The 20,337-nt window shown below is 38.9% G+C and overlaps 1 protein-coding gene across 1 annotated transcript in view; it reads left to right on the top strand.

Moving 5' to 3' along the window:
• Positions 1-19,133, top strand: part of MOB1B (MOB kinase activator 1B) — a 43,983-nt gene extending 24,850 nt beyond the window's left edge. The window contains exons 3-6 of the mRNA XM_056111274.1: positions 3,861-3,954; positions 6,950-7,083; positions 9,447-9,610; positions 13,449-19,133. Coding sequence (XP_055967249.1) covers positions 3,861-3,954; positions 6,950-7,083; positions 9,447-9,610; positions 13,449-13,526 — 470 coding nt within the window. The 3' untranslated portion in view covers positions 13,527-19,133. The remainder of the gene's footprint in view (positions 1-3,860; positions 3,955-6,949; positions 7,084-9,446; positions 9,611-13,448) is intronic.
• The last annotated feature ends 1,204 nt before the right edge of the window (positions 19,134-20,337 follow it).

Below are 20,337 nucleotides of genomic sequence, written 5' to 3'. Positions count from 1 at the left end.
TTCATAGGCAAATAGGATGACAAGAGTTCTTAGGAATACATAAGTAAGAAGGAACAGAGGCGTAAATTTGAAGTCAAATGTAGTTTTTGTTAAATATGTGGCTAGATACTCTCCTGAGAACCTAAGAGGACATCTTTTCCCTCAGGAGTGCGTATCAGTCAGGTATCACAGTTCGGCTGGGTAGGTAACAGTGGCAAGGGAACACTCGTGTGGCTACCTTGAGTTAATCATGCAACAAGATCTTTATGACTTTTGCTTTATATATTTTTAAAAAAATGGCAAACTGGGGCTGGAGTGATAGTTCAGCGGGTGGGTTTTTGCCTTGCACGCGGCCGACCTGGGTTCAATCCCCGGCATCCCATATGGTCCCCCAAGCACCGCCAGGAATAATTCCTGAGTGCAGAGCCAGGAGTAACCTCTGAGCATGGCTGGGTGTGACCCAAAAAGGAAAAAAAAAGGCACACTGAATAGAAGAGGTTTACTTCTACAATTTATGCTGAATGAAAGCTCAAGTAATTTCTTTCCTTTAGCCTGTAAACTCAGTGGGGGCTCTGGATTAAGTAGATTTGCCACACTGTATCCTTACAGGTTCTAATAGGTCTAAGGGTCATACATTATCTAGAAGAGTTAAAAATTTTGTTAATTTGGGTTTTACAAATCAAGAATGCTTGCTCTGTGCAGAGGGCCTAGCTTCTTAAACTTAGGGCTGTGACCCCATAGGTGTTACATAACTTATAAAATTTTTATTTTAAGGGCTGGAGAGATAGTACAATATGTAAGGCACTAACCTTGTATGCAGCTGACCTGATTTAATCCCCAGTTCCACGTTTAGTCCTTTTAACAGGTGTAAGCCCCGAATATAGCCCAGGGTGTGGCTCAAAAACATTTTTTTAAAAAGCATACATTTCACTCTTATTTATTCGTCGTCGATTGCCTCGAGCAGGCCCCAGTAACGTCTCTTTCATCCTAGCCCTGAGATTATATTCAGGGCTATTTAGGAGAATGAGACCCATCATTGTTACTGGTATTTGGCATAATTGGTACGCCACGGGGAGTTTGCCAGACTCTGCCCTGTGGGCAGGCTACATTCGATAGCCTGCAAGTTTGTCCAAATTTTGATAAGATGTCGCGCGGCCGCGAATGCGGCCGCGCGGTTCCGGGATCTGAATTTTATAGTCTCTGAGTCTTGGCCGCTGATGGGATTACGCGGCGCCAGGGGGCCAGGTGGTGGGTGTGACCCCCGCCTACTGGAATTTGGAGGATCTGGGTGGAAGATGCTCGACTCCAATTCGAGTAGGCTTGGAGGTCTCGGCCCCGGAACCCGCGTGGCTTTGTCCCTCTGCCAGTACCTTCATGTGTGCGGAGAGTGGTCTCAGCATGGTGGTGGCTGGTCCTGGAGGTCTTCGGCTGCCGGAGCCCTGGTCGGGGCGGGGAGGAAAGCTCAACCCGCTCCCCTCCAAGGGGCTCCGGGAAGGAACACCCAGGCGCGGGGGCAGAGACTGCACTGTTCTCGTCCGGGATCTGGATTTTATAGTCTCTGAGTCTTGGCCGCTGATGGGATTACACGGCGCCAGGGGGCCAGGTGGTGGGTGTGACCCCCGCCTACTGGAATTTGGAGGATCTGGGTGGAAGATGCTCGACTCCAATTCGAGTAGGCTTGGAGGTCTCGGCCCCGGAACCCGCGTGGCTTTGTCCCTCTGCCAGTACCTTCATGTGTGCGGAGAGTGGTCTCAGCATGGTGGTGGCTGGTCCTGGAGGTCTTCGGCTGCCGGAGCCCTGGTCGGGGCGGGGAGGAAAGCTCAACCCGCTCCCCTCCAAGGGGCTCCGGGAAGGAACACCCAGGCGCGGGGGCAGAGACTGCACTAAAATTTCATAATCCAGAAAAACACCAATTCTCGTTCTCACAAATTGTTCTGGCCTTTCAATGCTCATATTACCAGGGAGAGTCAAGGTGATATCTGATTGCCATAAGTCACTTTGAGAGAAGGGAAGTGTCCAAGTATGATCATGGAAGGATGCTTTACACACTCCGAGGGAACATTCGCCACTCTTATTTATTACCAATAAATATTTTATTCATATGTACAGCAATATCATTGTTGTGTAAACATTCCTTAGATGAAATGGAATAGTCAGTAGTAAAGTTCTAGCCACCTTGGACTAGGGCAGAGAATTTGACATTTTGTAAAGGACGACATAGTACCCAGGTCGGGCTTTGTTGGCTGGATGAGCTCTGTTGCCACTCTTCTTCCCTTTTGCCATTTGCAAAAATCAACTTCAACATGTGATCAGATAAATATATTTCTGTAAACTTACTCGTAGAAACAAATGATAGGCTTTGTCTTTATTCACATAAAAAAGAGTACATTTCCAGAGGGTTGCTGAGATTTTGTTTTGCCCCTGGAAAGGTCACAATAGGCCAGATAATTTTAGGGCTTACGGTATAAATGAATATTTTTATTCTTTTTTCTAGGAGATAAGCGATAGACTGAGCTATTTTTAAAAAACTGTTATTGATTGAGATTTTGTGCTTTACAGTAATGTCACTGGTGGCTTCTCATGCACATCATTCCACCAACACACCATCACCAATGCACCCAGTTCACCCCTCCAAGCACCTCAGTGCCCTACCTTTCACACCCCACCACCCCCCTTCTAGCTCTGGTTTGGATCAGTCCTCTTGTTAGTTTGCCTTTGGCCCTTTGTTGCTACCTTGCTGAGAAAGATTCCTTCCTGCCTTTCCTTCTTACTGGCTTCACTCAGCATGATTCTCTGGTCATTCACTAGAGTTGGACATTTGGGTTGTTTCAGTATTTTAGCTGTGGTACTTAAGTGCGGTGATGAACATAGGTGTGTACCTTTCTAATGAGTGTTTTTGTGTTTGGAGGTTAGATGTCAAGGAGTGGTATTGCTGGGTTTTATGAGTTTTATTCCTAATATTTGGAGAGATCTTCATACCACTTAGAGGCTGAACCATGTGATATTCCCACTCACAATAGATGAAGGTAGATTTGGCTGTTTATAAAATGATTGTCTTGCAGTGATGCCTGTCAGAAATCAGCTGTTTGTTTTTATCTACACTTATCTCTATTATGTTCCATTGGTGTATTGAGACTGCTTTTTTGTATTTTATAATTTTTGTTCTGCAACTTGTTCATTAAGAGTGTATTGGATAATGGCCTTTTCAAATAAATTTTAGCCTTTTTGATGGCTATGGAATTGAAGCTCATTCTCATTTAAATTTAAAATGTCATGATTGCCAACAGCTTTTCATATATTTTTAGCCATCTGGAAACTGTTTTGAGGACATTCCTGTACAAACTATCTCATATTTCTGCTGTGTTATTTCTGATCTAGAGGGTTCTTCATTTACTCCAGATAAAGATCTGTATTAGTCATATGTTGTGGGTAATTCTTCTATGTGTATTTTTTTTTTTTGCCCACTTAAAGGAGTCCTTAGTAAATAGAAGCTCCTAATTTCAAATTAATTAAATACTGTGGTTTCTGTTTATGTTTCTCACCTGTTTGTTGTACTGGAGAGTCAGACCCAATAAAACAGACTGGGATAAAACTCCCATAAAACCCAGCAATACCACTTGTTGGTATCTAACCTTGAAACACAAAAACACTGATTTGAAAGGCTAGATGCACACCTATGTTCATCACCACCCTTAAGTAAAATAGCTAAAATATAGAAACAATCCAGATGTCCAACTGTAGATAAGTGACTAGAGGATATCATGCTGTGTGTACTCCTACAGTGTGTATATAAATTGATGTATCTAATATTGCGCTTGAGTAAAGTTAAAACTAACTTTTTGTTTTAGTCATTCTATTTATAACTTGTCTTTACTTTGCAGCTGTGGATTTCTTCAATCAAATCAACATGCTTTATGGAACCATCACAGATTTCTGTACAGAGGAAAGCTGTCCGGTGATGTCTGCTGGCCCAAAGTATGACATGGTCTAGGATGATTTTTCATTTTTACTCTATTTTTACAGTTCTTAAATAAGAATAAAGTTTATGACCATGTAACTTTTCTTAGCATCCTTCAGTGATCAGCTAAGTTCTGATTGTTCAGCCTGAGTTTATTGTCCTTTCCTCTTTTGCCCTCCATCTTGCCTTTTATTTCCTTTGCTCTTTCCAAACTAGATTACAAAAAGTATCTAGGTAAATTTGAAAAAAATTTAAAAAGTCAACCTTTAGGAACTGGAGTCATATGACCCCAAAGGTTCTTTGGAGGTCCTGGCACCATGGGCCCCCTGGGCATTGCTGTGTGTCCCCGTACCCCCAAGGACCACTATAGTAGGACCAGAAACAGTAACAATGCAGGCAAACAGTCAGCTTTGGAACAAAAAGGATAAAAGTCATTTTATCTCAGACTTGGAATGAATTTTAAAGAGATTTTTGAATGTTAAGGACCAGTTAAAAACTCGAAATGGAAAAGCATGCCGCTCCCTGCCTGCTCTGTGCCTAGTGGGGGCAGTGCGGCAAGGGGTTCCAGCAAGGGGTGCTGCTTCCCCTTCTCTTTCCTCTAGAGCGGCGCGAGCGACCCCTAGTGCCCGGCAGCTTAGTGGTCTGGAACGATGTTTGCAGTCTGGGGGCGGAAGTGCAGCCTTCTCTGGCAAAAAACGTGAAGGAAGCACAGGAGATGTGCGAGACATTTTATTTAGTTAGATTTTTTTTCCTTCAATTTTTGTGCCACACCCTGTTGTGCTCAGGGCTCACTCCTGACTCAGCACTCAGGGATCCTGGTGGGCTCGGAGATCCCATTGGGTACCAGGGATCAGACCCCAGTTGGCGGTGTGTGAGGGAAGCGCCTTACCTTGCTGTACTATCACTCCAGTCCCCATTTGAGACTTGTTTGAAAGAGTATTATTTTATTCCTAAAATTTGCTTTTTCTGGTTCTCTTGATTTTTGGGGGAGGTGGGTGAGGTGGGGTGGGTAGTTGTCACACTGAACAGTGATTTACTCCTGGCACTGCATTCTGGGGTCACTCCCAGTGGGCTCGGGACCATATGGGGTGCCAGGGATGGAACCCTGCTCAGCTGTGTGCAAGGCAAATGTCCTGTCTGATGCACTGCTTTCTGGCTCCTCAAATATTTTTGATAGTTTACTTTAAACTTTGTCCTGTCGTCTTCAACTCTTAAAATCTTACTTAGGCTAAAGAGAGAGTACAGGGGTTAATATGTGATGCTGCTGAACTTGGTTTTATTTGTGGCACTGGATATGGTTCCCAAGGTAATGCAAGGGGTCACTCATGAGTAGAAAGCCGATGTGCACTGCCAGGTGTGACACAATCCCCCACAACAACAACAACAAAAAAACTTGAAAAAACTGAGATCAGAGTACTATATTCCCAGCTCAATACACATTGAATTATGTTTATCTTATATTATTGACAGAATTTCTTACTAAATGTTTATTATTCCAAAGTATAGTATTTTAAGACCCAAATTTTAAAGGCAAATTTTCTTCAAATGCATATTTTTATCTCAACCAAACAGACTGAATTCAGTCTCTTTTTCATTCATCTTACTCTTTGGTATTTCACTGTCATTCTCTATTCTTGTTTGGGCTACACTAGTGTCCTCGGGGATCATTTCTGAGGCTTGTAGGACCCTGTGTGATTCTGGGGATCCAACCCACATAGACCGTGTGCAAGGCAAAATGCCTTCTGAGCCCTACTGTCTTTAGGCTTCCCGTCCACCCCCACCCTGTTTCTGGGCCACACCCAGTGGTGCTTACAACTTCATCCTGGCAGGCTCAGCAGACCATGTGGGGGACCAGGAATCGAGCCCAAGTTGGCCACGTGCAAGGTGGTAAATGCCCTGCCCACTGTACTATCACTTCAACCTCTAGGTTCTCTGTTCTATTTTTTGGTTTGTTGGCTTGGCTTTTGCTTTTGTTTTTGATGCACACCTATCAGTGCTCAATTGGGGTTACTTCTGGCTCTGCACTCAGGAATCACTCAGGGTGGATGCCAAGGAGGATTGAAGCTGGGTCTGCCTCTAGCAGGGCAAGAGCCCTCCTTGCTATACTGTCTCTCTGATCCTACATTTTCTATTCTTAATCCCACAATTAAGAGATGTCTTCTAGATGCAGACAGATCTATATCTTTTTTTCCCCTGTTTTTTGAGGGCTTTTGCGTCACACCAGGTGGTGTTCAGGGCTTGCTGCTGGCACTGTGCTCAGAGGTCATTCTGGGCTGTGTTCAGTGGACTGCATGTGGTGCTGGGCATATAACCAGGGTCAGCTGCTGGAAGGCTAGTTCTGTAACCTTATCTCTCCGGTCCCAAAGACAGAGGTTATTTTTTACTTTTTTGCCACAGTGGGGTTGGGGAGGGCGCACTCGTTGGTGCTCTGCACTTACTACTGTCTCTGTACTCAACTAGGGATCAAAAAGCTGTGTAGGAACATTAGCACTGTAGCACTGTCCTCCCATTGTTCATTGATTTGCTCGAGCGGGTACCAGTAACGTCTCCATTGTGAGACTTGTTACTGTTTTTGGCATATCGAATATGTCATGGGTAGCTTGCCAGCCAGGCTTTGCCATGGGGGTGGGACTCTCGGTAGCTTGCTGGGTTCTCCGAGAGGGGTGGAGTAATTGAACCCGGGTCAGCCATGAGCAAGGCAAATGCCCTACCTCCTGTTGCTATTGCTACAGCCCGTAGGAACATTAAGTGTAGGATAACATAAAAATACGAAAAATAAGTTTGATTAGGTCTGTTTGGTTTGAACTGTGAGAAAATCAAATAGTCCAAATACAAAATATTTAAATACAAATTTAAAAGCCAAGGGCAAAAATCCTTTTTTATTTTTTTTTCTCAAGTGAGTTGTTTCAAACATGTCTCATATACCTTTATAATAGACATGTATATAGTGTTAAAATATTTACATATATATGTATGGTTGTAAACTGATAGTCTGTGGGTTTTTTATTTCAGATATGAATATCACTGGGCAGATGGAACAAACATAAAGAAGCCTATTAAGTGCTCTGCACCAAAGTATATTGATTACTTGATGACCTGGGTTCAGGACCAGTTGGATGATGAAACATTATTTCCATCAAAAATTGGTACAGTTGTTTCGTTTAATTGAGATCCATTGTGATTCATCTCATTTTCCTTGTTTATAAAGCTTGTTGACTTTCTAGTCCAGAAACCATACCATATCTATTAAAAGTGTTCTACTTACTCATATCAAACTTATTATAAAACCTCTAATTTTAAGCAGTGTGAAGATCACGTACTAACTATCTGGCAAAAGAGATTGGAAATTGAGTAGGGATCCAGTATTATCTGCCATATTCATTCATTTCTAGTTTAGGCAAAGGGTATATATGACATATCTAGTTTATTCATATTTCACATTATACTTATTGTAGAGTTTGAATGTTGACCATAGCTTGAATCTTAGAGTTTGTTGAGTCAGATGAAAATGAAATAAGAATTAGGAGGATTGGGTTATTACTAACATTTTGTTTTGTTTTGTTTGGGGGCCATATTCAGCAGTGCTCAGGGCTTACTCCTGCCTCTGTGCTCAGGGAGCACTCCTAATGGGGCTCGGGGAATTATGTGTAGTGGCAGGGATTGAACCTGGGTTGGTCACATGTAGGGCAAGCACTCCATCCACTATACTATCTCTCCAGATCTTCCAGGTGGAAATAATTTACTCCTAAAGTTCATGATTTTATTTTCTCATACTTCGTACAACCTTGTTTTTGATTTGCTCTTTTAACAATAACTTTTTCGCTATAGTTTTCTGAAGAATGGTGTGGTGGAGGTAGTAATGTGAATAGCTGCTGTTATTATGATTTGCTTTAACATGTTTATTAAATATTCTGTAGATTTTGTGAATTAACATTGTTATCATCACCTATCAACACATATAGCATGTTACCATTGTAATCCTTTGACCATAACATGTTTTTGTGTTTGGGGTAGGTGGGGAGTGTGGCAGAGCGTGAGCCCTCCCACTAGTATTCCCAGTTACAACATGACAGAATTTTAAAACTTTTTTCTTTTGACCCAACTACAGACTCACAAGACTTATACAAAGAATATGTATCTTCTAGCTTCTTGAGTTTCAATACTTTACCATTTGATTTCTCTCGTCACCACTTTATTTTTCCTGGACTGTTTGAGACTAAATTGAAAGCATAATGCTCCTTAATCTATTTGTGAGCCAACATATTTTTCTTTAATAAAAATCACAGTGCAATAATTATAAGATAGGAAATTAACACCAACATAATACCATTGGCTTTTTTTTTTTTTAGGAGTACTGTTATTTATTCAGCCACTGATTGGCTGATTGAATTGTGCATGAACTCCACTTTTTTTTTTCATTTTTTATAATTTTATTTATTGAATCACCATGAGAGCAGTTATAAAGCTTTCGGGTCTAAGTCTCGGTCATACAGTGAAATATCGTCCCTTCACCAGTGCCCATTCTCCACCCCCAACAACCCCAGTATACCCCCATCCCACACCCTCCCCCTACCTGTAGGGCAGATGATTTCCACATTACTCTCTCTCTACTTTGATCACATTCAATATTTTGACGCCAGACCCACCATTATTATTTGAGATTTTACCCCAACACTCAGGTCTGCTGAAAAGGCAACCGTAGACAATTTGTGTTCTATTGCTGGTTATGAATAGCATATGATGTCGCGTGGCTGCAGTAGGGCCATGTGATTTTGAAATTCTGAAATTTTAACACTTAAATCTGGAGGGATTTCTGCCAAAACCTGCTGGGTTCCAAGATTTGCTCCTGAGTCTCTGGTATCATGGCCGGTAAGCAGCTTGATCAGGAGCCAGAGAGGCCGTTCATGGGCGATGACTTGGTGTCTCGTTGGGGTGGGGAGGACAGGACCGGCTCCATCCCCATCCTGTGAGGCCCAAAATGTCTTGTCACTGCAGGCCCAAACCTGACTGTATCATTCGCTATTTTAAGATCTTATATCTGATTTTTTTCAATAATATCTTTATAGGAAAAGAATATTTTTTAGCATTTGCTTTTATCCTGCTTTTATCCTTTATCTTCTATTTTTTTATTTTGGCTTTTTGGGTCACACCCGGTGGTGCACAGGGGTTACTCCTGGCTCTGCACTCAGGAATTACCCCTGGTGGTGCTCAAGGGAACATATGGGATGCTGGGAATCAAACCCAGGTGGGCCACATGCAAAGCAAACAAGCAAACACCCTACCCGCTGTGCTATTGTTCCAACCTCTACTTGTCTTTTTTTTTTTTTTATTTTTCTTTTTGGGTCACACATGGCGATGCACATGTGTACAGTTATGTGTCAAGTAGTAATCCATGGATATTATTTTTGGCTTTTTCAATAAGTGTTAATTTATGTTACTGTTTAACCTTATATTTCCTTGCTCTCATTTTTGCAATTAATAGGTTTTTTTTAAAATTTCTATTTATAAGGTGTCCCATTTCCGAAGAATTTCATGTCTGTGGCAAAAACTATACTCAAACGCCTTTTTAGGGTTTATGCTCACATTTACCATCAGCATTTTGACCCTGTGATCCAACTTCAGGAGGAAGCACATCTCAATACTTCTTTCAAGCACTTTATTTTTTTTGTCCAGGTAAGTTAGATTAGCACTCAGTGTACTAAGCAGTTATTGACAAATGTCTTAATGGTGTACTGCCATCTTTATTGCTAGTGTAAAATTTGTATAATTTCTTTCATCTTTATCATCTCTGTGTCATGATGACAAGAACTACTGACCTTCTGAGTTCTGTTTATAACCAGACTGGTGGCATGAAAGTCTTAAAATGTTTCTACAACTCTTGCATTGGATTTATCTCAGTTAATGAGCTACAATTGGAGGATGGATAAGGAATCTGTGAAGTTTGGTAGACTCAGAGATGAATTTAGTTCCTGTTTACCCTACATCATTTTTAGCACACTCAGACATGAAATAGGCTTTCAGTATTGTTTTTTCTCTTTCCAGATTATCATTTTAAAAATGAGTAATTTTTAGTTGAAACTACCCAAAATGATCCAAAAATGTCCCAAAGAGTTTTGCCGTTTTAGAGATCCAGAATTCTTGATCTGACTCCTTTGTTGACCATCATTCCATCCTGCTGTAACAGAGAAACAATAAGCAGAAATGAGAAAGGGGTGGAAATGAATAAACTGATCACTCTTTTGGAGAGAGGCTAAGAGTAAATATCTCAGGAGATCTTTAGAGAAGTTCAGGACTTGACTCTGTGCTTTCTTCTGTTTCGTTTCTTACATGTGATAAATCAGTCGTTTTTAAAATTTTTTTTAAATGTTTTTTTTTTTTGGGGGGGCCACATGCAGTGGTCTCTGGGTAGACATCCACTTAATTGGCATCTTCTTTTTTTTGGTAATAAAATATTAATCATTTAACATCAAAGAAGCAGTGCTAAAAGCAACATAAGAATGAAGATATTTTACTTAAAGAAAATGTCTCTTTATGTGAAGAAATTTATTTGGGGGCTCATGGGGAGGATTAGGGCCATATCCAGTGGTGCTCAAGGTTTAGTCCTGGCTCCTTGCTCAGTGATGATTTCTGGCAGTTCTCAGGAGGCCAGATCCAGTGTCAGAGATTGTAGGGTTTGACTGTTTAACTCCAGTAGTATCTCTCAGTCCTATCAGAGAATTTATGATTCAACTACTATGAAACAAAATGTCTACAAATTTCTTTGAAAAATTACAAATCCTAATCAGATGATATTCGATTTAGAACTCATAACTAATATATAATTATCTTCTAATGCTTTGCTCTAATACTTAGTATAGACTTCCCCTATGTCCTGTTTCCACTAGAGAAAAATGTGTCTAATTTTCCTCTATTCATACACATCACTCTGAGGGGACACATTTTCTGTCTGAAATTTCATATGGCACTTTTTCTTTGATTATTATTTATCAAAATTACTGCCCTCAGCAGTTACTTACTGTGATATCTTATAAAACCTGTAGTGACAAAGAAGGTGTTTTTCCAAAGTTTGCATCTCTTTGGTTTAGGCAGAATATAACTTGTGAATCTCAGTTCTGGGTTGTTTAGGAGAAGATAATCTTAGTTTTTCCTTACTCTTACTATCTTAAAGTATACTCTGTTTTCCAAGTGTTAGGGACTGATGCTTGGTATTTGCATGTTGGTTTACATCTAAGACACTGTAATCTCTGTAAAAGTGGGTCCATTATTAGTCTTTGTTTTAATAAAAGTGGGGTTTCTGGTGTAGATCTCATCTTTAGAGACTCCTGGTGTGGCCCTTCTCTAGCTGAATTCCTCTCTAGAGAGGAACCATAAAGCCAGAAGCTTGCCAACAGAGATACTTCCTGATATGTGCTTGGGTTCCTGTGACCTCAGAATTGCCTTCTTTACAGGATCCAAAGTGCATTTTCAGGTCTTTATGAATCTTTTCTTTGAATCTGTCTTTTGAGAGGTCATATCTTGGATGTGTATACCTCTAGACCCACAGTGTCACCAGGTAGTAGCTGAACTGTGAGAGTGTGTGGACGTTGTCTATATGAATATAAGTCAGCCAGGTTGTCCCCCGTTGAATTACAGAATGGGGCTTGGCTTTGGAGGACTGGGGAGATTTGCTGAAGATCAGGGACTTGTTCTGCTTTTGTCACTACTTTCCAATACAGACTCCTAAGGAATTTTAAGAATTTTGCCTCTTTTTTTTTTTTTTTTTTTTTTTTTTTTGCTTTTTGGGTCACACCTGGCAGTGCTTAGGGTTACTCCTGGCTCTGCACTCAGGAATTATTTCTAGCTCTGCACTCAGGAATTACACCTGGTGGTGCTTGGGAGACCATATGGGATACTGGGGATCAAATCTGGGATAGACTGTGTGCAAGATAAAAATGCCCTACCCACTGTGCTATTGCTTCAGTGCCCCAGAATTTTACATTTGAATTTGCTTTCCAGTTCACTGTGAATGTATGTTTGTCGGTCAGGAGAATAGAGTTTATTTAATTCAGTAATAGATTAACTTAATGTGAAATTTAAGAATTTAGTCACATGATAGCACAGTGGTAGGGCATTTGCCTTGCATGCAGCCAACATGGCCGACCCGAGTTCGATTCCTCCCCCCTCTCGGAGAGCCCGGCAAGCTACCGAGAGTATCTCGCCCACGTGGCAGAGCCTGGCAAGCTACCCGTGATGTATTTGATATGCCAAACACAGTAACAACAAAGTCTCCAATGGAGACGTTACTGGGCCCGCTCGAACAAATCGATGAACAACGGGAGGACAGTGACAGTGACAGTCACATGATACATTTTCATTTTTTAACTCTTGGTCCAGACTCCATAGATGATAAATTATAATGCTTTGCTCTAATAGTTAGTACATGTGATCAGTATTAATAAATGAATTAAATTGAGTGTTCAGAAGTGGCCAACTTTGGTAAATATTGGATCAAACATGCAGACAGTTACATTATAATTTACAGTTCAAAGCAACTCTATTCATATTTGAACTATAGAATTGCAGGTGTGGGGCTGGGGAGAGAGCTTGGAGACCCAGAGGAAAAAGGGACTGGAAAGCATGCTTGTCTGTGGTAAGCCCATTTCATTCCCAGCATTCTGTTGTCCCCTAGCAAGGCTGGGAGCGCCCTCCAGGCACAGGTGCTCCGAGGTGTGCACATGCCCACACACAAGTAACCCCCTCCCCCCCATGGTGAGTGGAATTTCTAAGGAAAGGCATATATTAATGAAGATTCTCTTATTTGTTCTTTACAGAATTTAAATTGTGATTGGTGGACTCCACATTGTTCTTGTTATTCTCATATATTTCATGGTAACTTTGCAGATATGTTTATAACCAGTCTTGCTCTAAATAATAATGCTGAAATTTGCCTCAGATACTCGGTGTTCTTGACCTCTACTTGGTTGTATTTAAATGGTGCTCATGTTTACCCTGTGCCAGGAATTACGTCAAGTGTTAACACAGTTCACATTTAGTTGCCAGTAGAATTTTTTTGAGGTGGAGATTTATTCTAATATTAGGAATGTAAAGGTAAAGGCCCTCCCGTTGATCATCGATTTGCTCGAGCGGGCCCAATAATGTCTCCATTGGAGACTTTGTTGTTACTGTGATTGGCATATTGAATACATCATGGGCGGCTTGCCAGGCTCTGCCGTGCGGGCGAGATACTCTCGGTAGCTTGCCGGGCTCTCCGAGAGGGGCGGAGGAATCGAACTCGGGTCGGCCATGTTGGCTGCGTGCAAGGCAAACGCCCTGCCACTGTGGGAATGTAAAACATGATCCTAGAAATGATTTGAATAATTTACCTAATGCATAGGTAATAGAAAAAAATTGGAAAAGATTTGATTTCTAGTTACTTTAAAACTAATTTCTAACAATTGTTGGTAGAAATATACTTTGTAGTAGAATGTAATGCATTTTTGTTCTTTTCTCTGCCTTTCTTTGACATGTCTAGGAATTCAACCTCATTGACAGGAGAGAACTTGCACCACTCCAAGAACTGATTGAAAAGCTCACCTCAAAGGACAGATAAACGATGCAGAACTGTGCAAATTGTTCTTCACATGAAGCTGTGTGGAGTGTATTTGTATTTTTGTTGTATTTTATTTTTATCTCGTTTGTCTTTGGGGGGCTTGTCTGGGTTCTCTTTTCTGAATAACTGAAACCATATGCTATTGTTAGTGAAAGCCAAGAACAATTCGCTATACATTTGATAGTGGTAAATATTGTCTTAATGACTTGCAGTATGTATGTGTGTATATATATATTTTATATATACACATATCCTATATATTGATTTTGGTTACTTGTGGAATTTATGACATGTTTGGAAAGAAATTGCTTTTTAATTGGACTGCTGATGGACTGGGGGTTCTGTGTTATATAATTTGTGGCCAATTTTTTATGTCCCCAAAAGACTTATGTTTTTAAGTGCCTTGGCAGGCTCACTTCTGAGGTGCAAAGCACAGACTTAAAACTAACAGGGCTTGAAACAATATTAGGATTAATAATTATCCAGGGCACTTACTGATGCATGTTTAAAATAACTATGATAAAAGCCATAGTTTACCTAAATTGGTAATCTTCAGCTTTTATTACATTGAAGAAACATACTGGTAAAGGTATGCATGTAGAACATAAAAGTAGTATTCTTATTTTTTATATTGATAATAATTCTGTTCAGCAGATGTTTAAAGTTCTACAAGCAGGTCTTTTTTCCATCTCTTGATATTTCTGTGATAGTGAAACTTGATGTTGAAATGTAATACCTGTTGCATTTTGACTTCTACATGTTAACTGCACTGTGGGTGTAAAAATTCAGGTTATATAGAAGCTTGCCATCTTCAGAGGTGATACTGAACTGTGAGGTTTCTTAGCACTTGCCAAATGAGCCATAAATCTGCAGAATCCCCTTCACTTTGAGGAGGAGGAGATAGGAGTGAATGTTAGATTGTGTGAGTTGCACGGATTATTTTGGAGAGGTAGGGATGATACCATGTATGGGGGAGCTGAGTTTTAGAAAGTCCTATCTTAGAACCCGTAAATAGAATGGCATGAAAGTTTTTAATCAATTCCTTATACAAATAGTCTAAGAGACTATCTTTTAGTAAACAACTTCCATGAGAAGTTAAAAATAAATTATTAATTTTAGGTATAGACATTAGACGTGGAATTTAAGGACTTTGTGGAGGAAATTAATTACTTTTCAGCAATTCCATTCAGTGAATGGAGCTGGTTTTTGCCTGTCATTTTTAAATGATAGCGAGAGTATGTTCTTTGCATTATTATAGACCCAAATTTTGAAGCTTATGTCATCTGATTTTTCTACTATGAAGAGAAATATTTTTCTTTTCAGTGATATCAAATAATGAAAGTGCTAATTTAAGTTACCAATTTTTGTAATTTATTTTTCCATGGTTAAAATTTTTAGTGAATCACCTCCTTAGTAAAATACTCAAAAATTTAGTTTTAAAAATAAAGTGACATTTTTTCACCTGTTTTATTCTTGAAAAATAACTCCTTTCAGATTTAGTTTTAATTTTGTCATTTCTGAGAAATCTTTTTTTTCATTGAGACATTTTTTTCATTTAAAAATACGTTTTTGTAGAGCTGAAATCTTACTCTAAAATTATATAAACTAAAAAACACTAAGGAAAGAATCTAAGGTGAAGTCTTTTTTTTTTGCTGCTAAAAATGCTAACAACTAGAGCAGTGATGATAAAATAATGCCATTTCAGTTATTATCACTAGCCCTTTATTATCAATCGCCTTTTTCTCTGTTTCATTTCTTGTAGTTATCAGCCAATTACCAGTAGTCAAATAATGGGAGAACCTGGCAGAGGCAAATATATTGCACATTCACTGGTAAAAACTGATTAATAAACTGCACTGAGAACTAGCTGATTTCCTTAAATCTTTGACTAGCACATAAATATTTGTCTTCCATACATTTGGTTCATATCACCAGGAGTAACAGGGGTAACAATAGTCAAGTGTAGAGGGAAAGGTGAAATACTGTGCTTCCTCCTTTAAGCCTTATAAAAGAGTACACTGTAAAAATGGAAAAAATGTTTCTCTAAATGAATACTTAGTACTAGGATATGCTTTCCCACCATATGTAGATAGGTGTGTGTTGTCACTGTGTGAGAATCTCAGGTGCCTGCTACTGAGTATTCCTTTAAACAGAGGGTAATGGGAAGTAAGGAGATATGTATGTGTATATATGGTAGTAACATAGAGAAATTCTTCCCAAGTGAGTCCAGGCAAAATCTAGAGCATGTCAGAAATATCCAATTTAATTAAAAAAAATTGTTGATTCAGTTGTTCCCATGGTTGTTACCAAGATAACCCTTTATAAAATGAGGATCAGTTCTCCTCGTTTTGAAGCAGCAGGGCTTGTTTTAAATTAGCTACTGGATTCTTTACAGATTAATATATAAATAACTATGATAAAGACGCCCCATGATTTTTATAGAGAAAAGTTATCTTGTTTCCTTATTAAAATATCCCATAAAACAAAATAGTAAACAGAAATGTTTATTTGAATCAAGTTTTAAAGGTTATTTTAAATGATGGAGCCAATGGCTGGGGGTGGAGGGATTAACAGTGGAAATCTTTTAGTTAGCAGTAGATGGTGCTACTAGCCTTCATTTGACTTAATTATATTAGACTGCACTTAAACACTAAGGGTGTGCTAGTCAAGAGTGTGTGCTGACAGACTTTGGAGGTCACTATTTACCCATCGCTTTTTGCCTTTTTTGGCTTTTGTAAGTTCTCGATGGTCAACATAAAATGTTTTGAGTAGATGTGTTTAATAAGTAAGTACTTGGTTTACCGGGAAGAACAAAGCACTACAGTCTTAACATTGAGGAAGTACAAATGGTGTTATGACGATTTATACTTTACATGGAATTACCAAACTCCATATTATGGATTAGCATTTTCCAATATTTCATATCCTAAACATCCAAATAAGTTGATCATCAGACTGGTTCTTTTGGGATCCTTTTTACCCAGCTATGCCCTAAAGGTGCAATGTATTTGGAGTGCTTTCAGAGAAACACTCTGAGAATTGGCTGATGACTGTGTAAGAAGACCTGTATGTGTTTTGTCTTCCAAACCTGTTTAGTATGTCCCATTCACCAAACTGTTTTCTTAGAACTAGAAGTTACTTTTTAAAAATGTGCCATAGATTCTGAATTTGCAAAAAACAACTCTAAATTCGCAGAAGAGTGTTTTGAGAATCATTTAATAAAGGAATGGTTTCTTGATGTCATTACTTTCAAGTAGACAGTATCATTTGGGTGTATAGATTATACTTTATTACTTTAAAGTTAAATATGGTAGCTTTTAAAACTCTTGTTTTCTATTTTTTGTATCTTTCTGGTAACCAGAATTCTGTCTTGACTACTATAGAATTGTTGTTATTGAAGGGAAAATAGTTGGGGGGAAATGGAATTGATTATTTACGGTAGAAGTAATTTAAGGAAACAGCCTTTACCTTCATCAATTTTTCCTCCCTAACATATTTTTACTCAGATGAACAATTTGATTTTTGGTTTGGTTTTGGGCCACACCCAGTGGTGCTCAGGGCTTACTCCTAGCTGTGTGCTTAGGGATCACTCGTGGTGGTGCTTTGGGACCATATGTGGTGCTGGGATCAAACTGGGATGACAAGTGCCTTAACCCCTCTACTATATTTCTAGCCTCAGCAATTAGAATTTAAAGATTGGGTGTCACTGTAGAAAAAAATAATTCTGAATTTAAACTTCCTTATCACAGATAAAGTATTTAAAATTGTATTACTGTACCACATGTAACTTTTAACGTTTTGAGTGTCCTTCTGCAGATTGGGCTACACACAGGGTTGCATTAAAATACGTTTAACTATATGCCACGGGGGAAAATTTAACTTACTTTGAGACTTATCTGTGATATTCAAGATTATACATATGGTGTTTTAATTGTAATAGGGGTTGCACCTTGAAGTATTCAGCTGGGAAGAACTTCAGGGCCACTGGGGCCACAACTGTGGTGCTTTGGGGATGGAGGGGTGGAACGCGTATGGATTAACCTAGACCCTCACACTTTGAGAGCATGTGCACTGTCAATTGGAATACATCCCTGGCCCTTCTGCTTCTTAGAAATGCTCCTCTAGATCTATATTTTATGGACCATTTAAATATCAGGGGTTTGTTAATGTTAACCGTAGCATTTACTGTTTTCAGCATTCAGTTTAATGGTATAGAAATAAATGTTTAGCGATAAAGCTCTCAAGATTTAATGGAAATTTTAAAATTTGAGATGTAATAACTGCATACAATTTGAATTTTTAATGATTTCTTACTAAACTACACAATTTATTTTGAAGATAGAAAACTGCTCCAGGTCTCTACTTTCAGCCGAACTAATAGATTTTACAAAAGAGAAAATAGAAATTTAAAGTGTTGAGTACTCAGTTTTGCTGCTATGATTTTTTTCTGCATATAAAACCATACAATAAAACAATTTGGAATTATGATTCTCAGAAATAGTAAAAACATTGACCTTTCCCCCTCTATGATATATTTACTTACCATTGCCTCTCCTTGGAAATAAATTTCTTCTTAATATATTGATTTTCTGTATCTCATCCCACTCCCATCCCCAGCACACCAGTTTGGAAACAAAACAGTGATTGGGTCTTGTCATAATCCTTAAGTATTTTCTGTTAATACGTAGATTGCAGTTTAAGTGGAAGATGCAATTTACATATGCAGTTTTGGTTTTAGTTAAATTATGTCACTGAAGCTGAATGAGATTACCGTGGTAGTTAAAATAATGTTGATGTTTAACTTCTCATATATCTTTAAATTCTTATACAATGATGTCTCATAGCTTTGCACATATTTTCATTTGTTTCTAAATATCTTAATTGTGCAGGCTGTAAACAACATCACTCCATTTTAATTTAGAAACAATATTTCCTTAATTTGTTCTGCAGAAGTTAACTATTTTTAGGGGGAACTAGTTTTTTACGGCCACTAAATTGTATTCATTATTTTTGCACATGTGTAAGTAGATTGGTAAGGGCACTTATTTTATGGGGAACAAGTTACTTTTCTGTTTGAACACTTCCTATGCTTTATTACTGACAACTTTCTAGAAATAGTGTCATAAGATCTAGATTGAGAGAGAATACATTCTTCAGTGTGAGAAGTTTGATGGATCATTTCTGAGGTCAAAGGTGTAAGAACAGAGCCAGGGCAGAATATGAAATTAGGGTAGCCTTCACATTATGCAAATATTGCAGAGTGTGTAAGATGGTCCCACTCACATGGAGACAGACAGTTACTCTCTATATTCAAGTAGCTGGAAGGGGAAAAAAGATGATAAAATAGGAAATGCAAATGGGTGCTGTATTGTAAACTGTGCCAAGATTACTCAGATTGTAATTGTTACTGATAAAAGAGTAACAGCTTCATTTTTATTTCAAAAGGGTTACTGAATGTTAGAAAAGCTCTAAGATGTTTTCATTGAGAGCTGTAAATAACATATACAGAAATGTATGTGGCGGGATGGGAAATATTTTAATTCTAGATTTTTTTTTAAAGAAACTGTTTATTTAAAATATTAATAAATAGTTATGTTTGGCCATGAATTCTGATTTGCATTACTATTTATTTTTGCAGTTATTCCTATGCTGAACATATTCCTAGAGAAATATTTAGGGTTCTCAACAATTCTGTTATTGTATCTTTAATAAAAGTAAAATTCAGAAATTGTGTAAGTCACTGATTAGAAGTAGGATTTCTAAACCCAAATATAGGGCCAAAGTGATAGGAAGCTGGTAGGGCTTTTTGTCTTGCACGTGGCAGATCTGGGTTTGATTCCCTGCATCCCTTATGGTCCCCCGAGCACTGCCAGGAGTAATTCCTGAGTGCAGAGGCAGGAGTGACCCCTGAGCATCTCTCGTGTGGCCCAAAAAGCCAAAAAAAAATAAAAGTTACAGGACAGAAAGATACGGGGCAATAGAGGGGCAAAGTGCTTGCCTTGCATGTGGATAATCCCTAATTTGATCCCCAGTACCACATGTAGTCCCCCAGGTACCTCCAGAAGTAAACCCTGAGCTCTTTTTTTGTCAAGGGGTCCCAACCACTATGCCTTTCTCTCTCTCAAAAAAAAAAGTACTAGAGGACCTTCATTTTATCCTCATACCTAATTTATAATCAACCTTATCAAACTGATAAATAACTTTACAGAAGTTGTTGATTTTTTCAAAGCCCTGTCTTTAGTATGCCACCTTCCCAAAGGTGAAAAAAGTAACCCCTCAACTGAATGAGTAGTAAAATTTCTCGAAGGAAAGCTTAAGATGTTTAGCATGTTTAACATTCTCTGGGTGCTCCAGTACCATTTTATCTGTAATTCTAATAGCTCAAATTTTCAGAAAATAAAATACTTGTCTTTGGCTCAGAGCAGACAACCTGACCTGAAATTAATGATCTTTAACTCTCAGTTACTGTGAAAATGTTTGGTTGCAATTACTGGTGCTACTTGATTTTATCATCATTGCAGGAGGATTGGCTAACAATAGGTTAAATGTGTATGAGATTTTTTTTACCAATATATATGTGCATATTTCTTTTTTGTTTGTATTTGGGTCACACTTGGTGGTGCTCAGGGTTACTTATGGCTGTGCCCTCTGGGGGTCACTCCAGGTGGGCTCAGGGGACCATATGTGGTACTGGGGATTAAATCAGGGTTGGACTTGAGCAAGGCAAACATCCTACTTGCTGTATTACCTCTCACACTTTAAAAAATGAAGTTTTGGTGCAGTTCTTAGATGTATCTCATATATATGTGCA

Source organism: Sorex fumeus, unplaced genomic scaffold (assembly GCF_029834395.1).
Source record: "Sorex fumeus unplaced genomic scaffold, SorFum_2.1 ptg000013l, whole genome shotgun sequence".
In the NCBI taxonomy this organism is placed as follows: domain Eukaryota; kingdom Metazoa; phylum Chordata; class Mammalia; order Eulipotyphla; family Soricidae; genus Sorex; species Sorex fumeus.
Note: the sequence above shows the minus strand (reverse complement) of the source record. Positions and strands in the feature narration are given on the sequence as shown.